At 39.8% G+C, this 10,900-nt stretch overlaps 1 protein-coding gene across 1 annotated transcript in view; it reads right to left on the bottom strand.

Annotated features, from left to right (window-relative positions):
* Positions 1-345: 345 nt before the first annotated feature.
* TNIP3 (TNFAIP3 interacting protein 3) overlaps positions 346-10,900 on the bottom strand; it is a 67,403-nt gene continuing 56,848 nt past the window's right edge. Inside the window, exons 12-13 of the mRNA XM_030020783.1 lie at positions 9,602-9,662; positions 346-1,169 (exon numbers count right to left, since the gene is read on the bottom strand). Of these exons, the coding sequence (XP_029876643.1) occupies positions 1,138-1,169; positions 9,602-9,662 (93 nt within the window). The 3' untranslated portion in view covers positions 346-1,137. The remainder of the gene's footprint in view (positions 1,170-9,601; positions 9,663-10,900) is intronic.

Here is a 10,900-nt window from a genome sequence, read left to right as displayed (position 1 = left end):
AAATACCTGTTCTAAAAGCAGAAATAACACAGGCAGGCGGTCTCGTAACTGACGAGACTGCCTTTGCACAGCTCAAAAAGCTGTTTGTGTGGGAACTTAAACTCATATTAACTGCTTCTGAGCTATAAGGAAAGCACACAGGACATCTCATGGGGCCTTATGGTGCGAAAATCTCAATTCCTTCTTTCAGGTGGGATCCCAGCAGGTTCACGTACCTGCCTCCCAACAGCTGCCCTCTTAAAAGCCTGAAGGGAAGAGACAATCCTGCAAGTAGATTATCAAGTAATGTTTGCTGAACACCAATTCACCACAATTTTCTGAAAAAAATTCATGGTCTAAATACAATTTCATTTTAAAAGCCAGGATTTATTCTCAGATTAGAGGTTAACACAATGATGTTCAGATTCATTACAAGAATCACTTGGAAATATAAAGCCATTTTCACTTAGAAGTTAAACCCATTAAATATTTCTACTAAAATTCTTCTGATACAAGTAAGTACACAAAGAAAAAACTGTGATTACATTTTTCATATAATTCTGGAGCCAAAACAAAAGGAGAGCTGGCCTTGACTCAAAAAGGGGAGTAGGCACCTTCCACCTGGTCTGGCATCGGCGGTACCCTGCTTACAATTAACACAAATTTGTTACAACAGCGAAGCAGATTTCCTTTTTAACAAACAACCAAGAAAAAGAGTACAGAGTTCAAGATGGTATATCAACAAATCATTCCCTGGAATCAAATAAAAAAGACTATAATTCTCAAACAAAAAAAATATCACAACACTACCGGGCTTATAAGCTCTTGAATTCAAACCAGATGTGACTGTCTCTGAATCCCCAGCAATAGCTGCATCTTTTCTCATAAGGCTTTTTAACAGATTCTCATAGGCAGCACAAACAGCATCTTCAGAACAAAGGGCAATAACGCTTCCCAGCAGAGTTTAACTGGATCCTGAGGATCACTAGCCTGTATGATCTGCTTTTCTATTGTCCTTGCGGCTATTTCACCAGGCATAAATAACATGCACTGAAGAGATAAGGAGCTAGGGGAAAAAAACAACAGAATGAAACAGAATAATGAAGTTGCAAGACGAGCTTGCAGCGTTTGGTCTACGCTTCTCCAGGTTATAGGCTGTCAGCGATGGGCTCCCTTCTCCGAGGATGAATCTGCAAAAGTAAATCAATACAAATTATTTTGACATTGAGAAATACAACTTGCTTATGATTAATTTCCCTCTATTTTGTAACACATCCACCACCCCCGGAGCCAATACTGTACATCATTACAAGCCTGTAATCAATCCAACACAAATGACAGTGTGAAGAAGCAAAAGAGGGTAGGGATACCATACAGCGCACTAGTAGCCTCTCTCTCTCTCGACTTTCATCTAGTCCTGATTGCAGATACGGAGCAAACAGTAGGGTCTAGTAACTTAAAGCCCCCATGTAAAATCTTTCTAGACCTCTAAAAAGAACAGCTGACATTCAGCAGTGCTCATAGATATACATTAGCACTAGGTGCACCCAAGAGAGTAGGTAAGTATGACAGAGGGAAGAATTAGATAGTAGTACCTACAGCTAAGTAGGTGTCTGAGGTTCAAAGATGTGTTTGATAGTAACTCACTCGAGCTAGGAAAACAAAATAAAATTGAAGAAAGGAAATATACTATTGCTGGTGTAACACATACTTCCTTCCTGAAGTTTCAAAAGATTCTGGAAATGCTGTAACACATCACTAGTAGCACACACGCAAGTGCACACAGTATTTTGCTTACAAGAGAAACATTAAGAGTGAAATATTTCCAGCAGGGTTTTGAATTTGCCTAGGAGAATTGCTCTGCAGCTGCTACACAGTAACCCCATCATTCACTTCCAAACCCACAGTGCTGATGATATCCAAATGTATATGAAAGAAAACTTGATCCAAAAGGTCCACATTTGTAGCAAGCAGCAGTACTGTGAATCACCAATTTTGGTGACACGTTTTCCTTGTAGGCAGTATCAGAGCTAAAATTCATGTTATTTGTTCACAAAAGCCAGGAAGAAGGACAATTAGCAAACTGATTCTTTGTGCTAGATAGATAAATATAGATATTTGTGTGTTTATTTCATTTAATGCAAATAGTCCCCTCTTCGGGGCAGGTGGTGTCCACAAAGACAGTGGAACAAAACTCTTCTAATAAGAAATGTGTTTCCAAGCTTCACATCGAATGTTGGTATTCATATAACAACATAATTTGGAAAAAAAAAAAAAAAAAAAGAAAAGAGAGGACTTGGATATTCAAACACCTCAGGCAGCTATACAGTGGGGATGTCATTCAATTTTTTTTGTTCCTTCCCAGTCCCGAGTCCCACTGGGACACAATGAGGTCACCCTGCTTATGCCAAGATGCTTTTGGCTCCTAAAGTTCTTGCCCAGCTAGTGCAAATAAGCAGATACCACAGCATTGCAGGCACGGTCTGCCACAGAAGAAAGGCAAACATGATATAACATGTCGTTCCCAACAAAGTGTCTCTCACCTAGGATGGCATTAACCATTCACAAAACCTTTTGGATATTTCGCAGTACGAGCAGGCTTCAGAGCCCAGCACCGAGTACTTTTACACTTAACACACATACAACAGGCAAAAGAAGATGGACTCCATGTAACGAGAGTAGGTAGCGATTGGCTGCTACTTTAACAAGCAAATGGCATGGAATGAATTTTTACATTGCTTCCTTAGACGATCAATGAGGAACTAAGGATATTTCCAGACAGCAGATGGATGCTTCATCAAGTCACCAGGAAAGAGAATGATTTAATCAAAACAGCCACCACGTCACCTATCACCAGAAGACCACCGTTGACATCCCCTTTCAGGCAAGTTCCCTTAAATGCTTTGATTCTTCCCTATGTTTCATTTTCAAAGGAAAAAAAAAAAAAAAGCCAGTGTGTGTGAAGCCATTTAAAAATCTAACAGGTACTGAATGACAAATCCCGATACATTTTTTCATGGAAATAAAATTATCAAATCATGCAGCTGTTGAAATTACATATCTTGTTCCTCTACACATGAGACTTTTCTGCCTGGTACTCTGAAAAACTACAACCCATTCTGTAGTATTTAGCTCAAGTGAGCTTTTAAAAGCAATACCTTTTTAAAAAAGGCAACTTCTCATGTTCTGGAGTTAGAAATTAAAGGTGTGCTAATTGCCTTTTTGTCACACTGCAGTAGCAGAAATCAAGTTGTATCAGTTAAAATCCTGAAAATAATCACATTTTCATTCCCAGTGGGGATGGCAAGCTGCTAATTAAATCTGTCTTGACTAGTTGGGAGCACTGATAATCTCTAATGTAATGTATGCACTGAGGACAGGCTAATACCAAAAATATTTAGGGTCTGGGATTTTTTCCAGGAAAATTAAGATGTCATTTAATTGACTATTTTTCTGTCTGGTTTTCATTGAAGACCTCCACAAATCCATTTTTCAGTTTTTCCCCCCCTCCCTACAGATGTCATTATTTTCAGTGGAAAACCCCACACTTCTCCCTCCTCTTCTTCCAAATAGCTGTAATTATAACAACATTAGCAGCCAAGTAGGTACCTTGAGGGCAAAAATCTGGAAAGCAGCAGAGTGTGGAAGGGAACAAGAGATGATATTATAATGAAAGTAAGCGGACACATCATGCTTCTTCGTGCGCTCATCAGGGCATCCTTAGGGCTCTGCAGGTTGATTTCTGCTTTCCCTAGGCATGCCAAGATGAGGTGGTGACCAGCTGCTCTTCCCTCTCCCACAAGCCTCCAGAGCTTCACCCTTGAACTGAGATGTAGGTGAAGGGCTACGTTTTGGCTTCTCCCTGCGCCTGGCATAACCGGATCCAAAATAAAAACGTACAGTTTAGGTCAAAGAAATCTGGTAGTTGTATCTGATGTTCTGAAGGGGTAACCAGGGTTCTTAAATACATGTACTGAGAATCTTTCTGCCAAGAAAACAAATACAGTAAGATTAATTTTGGAAGTGAAAAAGGCAATACATGCCAGCAGTTGTGGCATGCAAAAGGGTTCTTGCTCTGAGGAGGCTTTGAGCAATAAACCTCTTTTCCAGAGAATTTTTCATTAAAAAACTGGGTTCAGGGAAAATCTCCAAAATCAATCTTTTTTTCAACTGTCTTTTCAATTTTGCACAGTTGGATAAGGAAGGAAGTCAACACTGCTTGCCAAATAAAGTGACATTAAGTACACTTGCTGGAAATCTTTCTGCCTTGCTCCTTAAAAAGAAAAAAACAACAAAAAAAACCCCAACAAAACCCCCCAAACCCACAACCAAGAACAAAAAGATCAGAAACCTGTTGCAGGAACATCAAGTGACAGAGCACAGAGAGACTTAGGGGCTAACGTCTCTCCAAAGGCAGGGTTGCTGGTCAAACAAGGCTAAGCTGGAAAAATTTAAGCACAGTTTAGGACGAGGCTTTCTGCACAGCAAAGTACCTTGGGAGGGACCAGCCCAGAGGCAGGCAGGAAGCGTTATTCTCTTGTAAATACATTGCCGGTGCAGTGAGACAACATCTCATCTCATAATCTTCCTTAATCCCTACCTTCCTCCCATTGCTTACCTTTCCACATTGCCCTTCTCTCTTTGTTGTGACCTTCAAGGAAATACCTTTGCTTTTTTGGATGCCTGATGATTTCCCTTAATCCTGCTTTGCAGACAGGTCGTCGCTCTGTGAGGACTACCTGAGTGGTCTTTCCCTGGCAGCCTGATCTCCATTGCAGCCCACCTACGGAGCATGGCTGGACACAAAACGTTCCTATCCGTCTCTTCGCCCTGCCTGCTTTCAGCTGGAGTATTTCATGTTTGGGAAGATATGGAGAAGAAATACTTATGTTCACAGACAAGCTGAACTCTGGTATGAGTTATCTGAGTTTTTAAGCAGTTTAACAAGAGGTGCAACATGAAACTTTCTGGATACAAATGGGAAGAAAATGCTAGTAAAATCAGACCAATAAACCTGAATACAGCCCACACCCTCCTATTTGCAAACCGCCTGTTGAATACTTCTGGATTCAGTTCAGATCTCAGTGGTAGTGTGGAAAACTGAACTCTTGAGATTGCAGCATGAAAGAGCAGGAGGAGAGGAACCAGGTTAAACCCTCACCTTCTTGTGGCCATGCAGACATACAGATGGCAGGCAACTGCACCCTGCAGTGCAGCCTGGCATGAAAGCCACCCCAAACCATGGGCATGCCTTTAGTACCTGTTGCACTGCGACCGTGCAAGGGTGTGGAATACATCAACTCACTAGACATATCATCAAGGATAGTGGTTCTTTCCCATCCTTTTGGGAAAATTCTATTTTATGTAGTTAGTAATTCTTCACTGTCCCATGCAACCCCTGGCAAGTCAAAGTTGTTTCCATGCTTACCAGTGGAGAGGCTGTGCTTTTTTAACCTATGAAGCCTACTAAAACCGTTTCTAGGGTCCCAAAGCCAGAGTGACCTGAATGGTTCTTTGTTAACTTTTAAGTAAACTCCCTAAAGCCAGAGACATATCTTTAAAAACAAGTTGAGTTGCTTTATGGAGCCAGGGGGGATCATCAACTTCTGGTTTAAGAAGGCAATTCAACAATAACTGTGGGCAACTGTGGACAAATAAAAAAAAAAAAAAATCACTGATAAAATAATTTAAATCTTGGCTACTGAACCAAAAATATAAAGAAAGGCCAAGTCTTATCCACAGAATCCCTTTCTGGATGCCAGAATGTCTACATACAGCTAGTACTTTTTATTTTACTTACTCAGGCACACAGAGAAGTAAAAATGTTAAGTAAATGTAACCAAACACACATACTAGGATTGCTAGCTGTGTTTGGTCACCTGCACTTATTCATACACACACATGCCTACCATCACATTTCCATGCCCTACATGAACCAAGGCAGGGATAAGATACTCAAGCACGCTGTTGCATCACACTCTGAACGCTTCGTTCAAGGGCATGCTGATGTGATTTCAAGGCTGAGGACTGGTCTCTCAAGCCACAGCAGCCAGCCTGTGGCAACTCTGGGAGTAACTGTCTGTTTCTATGGAGCAACTTCAGCCTTGTGCACCACAAGGGCTACAAGACCCTTCTCTTCATCCAGATTCTTATCTGGTCCATAGATACTTAGCTGTAAAAGAGAAAGGTAGGTCACTAAAACAAACTTAAGCTCTTTTCAGTAGGATTAAATCCTTAAATGGCCCCTAAATAGTCCAGCTGCAAAATACAGAGAGACACAGATTACTTCACCAACAAGAAGTGTAGGGTAGCTCTGAGGTGTTTTAGTCAAAGAACTGAGGATGGCTCAGCACATTGCTCAACCTCACTTAACTGACAAATTTCTTGGGAAAGAGGGAGCTGATGTAGCCCTGATTAACTAACAAGTGGTGTTCATTACTCCAAACTCTGAAGAGACACATAAGGTTTTTGCATAAAGCCATACTTCATAGCTGCAATCTTAGCAGCTCCCCTTAGCTTTACTCTCTTCATAAAGCTAAATTGCAAGGATTTCATTTAGATAATTACCATTATCTTTGCTACTGTGGAACATCTCTTGTTCATTCTCATTTTGGAAAGAAAGGCTTAATGGAAAAAAGAACAGAGTTTTTTGAGTTTGGTTTTGGGTGGTTTTTTTTTCTCATTTTGCCTCCCTATTCCTCTCATCCTTCCCATATTCTGATGAAGTTATTTCCAGGCTAATTAGAAAGGCCTCAAATCAAAAAGTGCCAGATCCAAACCATCACACTACCATGAAAGTTCAGTGCTGGAGGCAATATTGCTCCTCAGACTTGTGCCTAAGTGATCCTCTGCCAACTACCAAAACATAGATCTGTGGGGAAAATAACAGACTGGAGTAGAAACTTTGGAAAATAGGATCAAATAGGATTAATCAAATTTCTGTAGCCAATTAAAAAAAAAAAAAAATTAACAAATATTTCAGTGATTATCCTATTTCTGTAGATACAGGCAAAGAGGTGTTTCTTACAGAAAAAAAGAGAGACAAACTAGGCTTCATAGAGGCAGCAGTCCTTTAAGATAGCCTTCTTTGAATATGGGAGCAGCTAACAAAAGTGGTGCCAGTCAGAAGAAAAAGTACAGATATGGTTACACGAGATGCAGAAAACATGAGATTACTGCTGGTTACAGAAGGACCTGGAGAAGCTAAGTCAAATGCCAAAGCACACTGGGTGCAGATAACTTCCTCCCTCACAAAGGAGGGCAGAGAGGGAGGAAAACACAATCTAGGTACATCTGTACAAAACTGCAGAAAAAATTAATAATTCCTCCTCAATGACAATATGCCTTTGCAGTCCCGATGACATTATAGCAAACTAGTTAGAGTTGATGTAAAGACTCTCATAGATTTCAGGTATCTTTAAAACAGGCTTTTTTTGAAAAAAATCAGTTTCCCGATTCAATTCACTTGTGTTCAGTTCTAAAGTTACAACCTGTGACCTGTATTTTTTAATTATTCCTTAAGAAAAAATACCCAGTGTCAAAGGAACATTTGTTCAGTTAAGGAAAACTTAAGGGTTTTCCCTAGAAACATCAATCTACTGAAATAGCATTCCTAAAGGAAACTGCCTCACACCTAAAAGTTGCTGCACTGCTGTTTTGTTTTTCTATAATGAAGCCCTATCTCAGAAGAGAAAAGATTTATTGGTCAGTTTATCACCTAATGAGGAAATGAAAGATGAGAACTGAGACTCGGGAATGCTGCTGCACATACTAGCTCATTTAAACCCACCATTGTAATTCTCACTCGTACAAAATAGAACAAAGAAATTGGAACATCAAGAATCCTTTCATCACATATTCTTGGAGTTTCTATCTTTGAAACCTTTCTCAAAATACTTAAATACAGATTTAATATAGGTGACTATATATTATACATAAACCCAGGCTAGTGCCTTTTAACTGATAGTAGAAGTTGGACTTCTCTGTGATCAATGGCTATTAAAATAACCTTTGTTTTACCAGCAAAGATAAAAACAGTAAGAGCCCTGGCGATGTTAAAGCAGACATCCTACACAGAGCTGTGACGGGACTCATGAGAATTCCTCTTTATGGGGACTGAAGGGAAAAGTCTTCAAGTGTCCCACTCACTGTCCCATTGAGAAGGAGATATTTGGATGTTCTGGACAAGGAACAGTAATAGAAGGACAGAGCATGGATTTTTAAAAAAGTTTTTTCAGGGAGCCAGAAGTCCAGTCATATAATCAAGCAGCGTAAAAGAACTCTCTTTCTTCAGATCCCCTACGTGTACTGCCCTGGACCACAGCTGCAGTTGGTGGCCGGACTTGTTTCATTCACTGTTATAAACATCCTCCCTGTATTCTCTGGTGCAGTAAATCACTTTGAGTTTAAGTGGGAGGAACTACAAAATTAATCTCCTGTCCTCTCTTGCAGTCACAGCACTACTTTCCCTACGACCACATCAGAACCCTCCGAACAGTTGCCATGTAATTATGGCAAGCTCATTCTCCATTTCAGTGAGCTACGTTCCCACCCTACCCTCTCTTCTGTGCAAATGTGGACAACAATAAATAATGGAATAGTTCCTCTGTAGCCATCATCTTCTTCTAGATGTTACAAAACAGCTTTTGGTGATGAGTCTCTGCCACCCCATATGGTACCCACTCGCACTGTGAAACGGCAGACACATGAACCACAAACGCTCCTGCAGTGCACACCAGCAAACTTTGCTGGTCCCCCTGCAGCACAGGATGATCTATCATTCATCTGAGATGGTATCTCTACAAAAAGGACACAAGACATGAGAACAGAGCAAAACACAAAACTTTAGGTGCCGTAATTCTCAACCACTTTTGAGAGAAAAGGGGTGGTTTAGGGGAGTTTCTGAAGGAAAAGATCCGGAAGGACAGATTCCCACCCAGAACAACGTCTCTTCTTCCTTGTGCTCTCTGGCATCCATCTTTTGAGTGGTCTGAAACAAGTACTTTGAAACACCCAGGAACTTGGCATGATTTCAAATCCAGGTATGAATATTAAATACTCCTCCTGGTTTCCAAAAGATAGTTTGCACCAACACTTTGGCAACTAATTAACTTTGTCCATTTGCATGGTTTTATTTTCAGACCTGCCACCTTGAACTATCAGAGCAGATCAAGAACAGCAATGGGCATTTTGCCTTTAAGGTGAAACAACATCCTAAAGCCTGTACTGTGTTACCAAGGACTTCTAAAATCTGCCCTGTCTTGGCCCCTAGGTTCGGCACACCATTAAATTTAATCTTAGCTGGAGCAACAGAAGCTGTAAGGACAACTCTGAGGATATCTTTTCTTTAGGACTATTACTAGGCATTTAATGAGGCAAGTGTGTGATCCTATAATGTGTAATAGAGACATCTTACAAATTGCAATGAAGCTGAAAGCCGTAATGTAGATGGTATTACATTAGAAACCTCACCTGTGTTGCACATACACCAACCTCAGCTCTCTGAGGCAAAGCTGTCACATAAGCACTCAACAGATAAATAGGGAAGTTTACTCTACATCCCTCAAAGGCCCCCATTTTAAAAAGTACATTTAAAATATGCTCTGTACAGCTGTTGTCTTACCATTTGCCTTGTGCTGCACATCTGGCGGAAACTGGTCAGGAACATACCACTGATAGTCTGGCTGCACAGAACAATAAAACATTATTACAGCAATATGGACTTCATAGACACTTCAAACAAAAGAATAGTGACATGATAAAAATATAATTGTGCTGTGAAGTTTTTTATTAGTTATATAAAAGTAGTTTACAAAAAATCTTATATTTAGCTTTATATTTCCACTGATCAAGTCTTTCAGCTTGCTTCCTTTTTTATGACGTGGTTTAGATGCTGCACTCATTAGAAATATTGGTGAAAACCTTTCTAGATCCCACAAATCAAAAGAAACATTAACAGAAACAACTCAGATTTTAAAAGGACTAAGGAATAAAGTGCACTAGAAGATACTAGCAGGCATCACATTCTCTGTACTAAAGAACCCCAGAAAAACCTGGTACACATCGATCTGACAGGTGAAGCTGTTCCACTTTGAATACATGTAACATCTGTAATATGTTTCTGTGTGACAGGAATAACCCATTTAATAAAGTTCTCTCCCCTCCTCCCTTCCCCACAGGTTAGCATTAGTGTTACTATAACATTAGCTGTTACCAAATTACTTCTTGAAAATACTGTGGGATGGGAAAAATTCCCATCTTTCTTATAAGACAAAGTATTAGGAAGGTTATGTCCATGCAAACATAGTTTTGTCCAGGGAAATCCTGGAAGAAATAAATAGTGCATTGTAGTTTATACCACACACTGTGGTAAATGAGTAGCAAATTACCACTAGAGAAAACAATTTTGGGACCAGACGTCTCAGTTGAAGCTGTATTAAGCTGTCTACCTGGTTCAAGTAGTACATGCAAGCTTGTCAAATTCCAGGTGATTACTACTTCAAATTAGTTAAACTCAGAAAATAATTCTTGTTTTGCAGAAATTACTCTGACAAAACCCTGAACAGTCCCAAGGAGACTCTTACAGATTTCAACTTGTAGAGAAGAAATTTCATAGACTTCTAAAGAAGTTTTGCCTAAATTAAAATAGCAGGATGAAGCTGTAGATACAGAAAATAGATTTAACTTTTCTGTATGCTGTCATTCGTAGTTACATAGCAGTAATCACTCTCATACACTGTCAGGAAAAAAGGAGCTATCCTATTTTCACTTAATTATACCATCCACAGGAATTATTAACTAATTCTGTGTTTGTGGGCAAACAAAATAGGCTTTGATACAAAGCAAGACTCTGCTTTGCTTTAAGCACAGGTAGTTTTTCCACCGATGGCTCAAAATACACTTATGTGCATTGCTTTTTTGA

Source organism: Aquila chrysaetos, chromosome 1 (genome assembly GCF_900496995.4).
Source record: "Aquila chrysaetos chrysaetos chromosome 1, bAquChr1.4, whole genome shotgun sequence".
Classification (NCBI taxonomy): domain Eukaryota; kingdom Metazoa; phylum Chordata; class Aves; order Accipitriformes; family Accipitridae; genus Aquila; species Aquila chrysaetos.
Note: the sequence above shows the minus strand (reverse complement) of the source record. Positions and strands in the feature narration are given on the sequence as shown.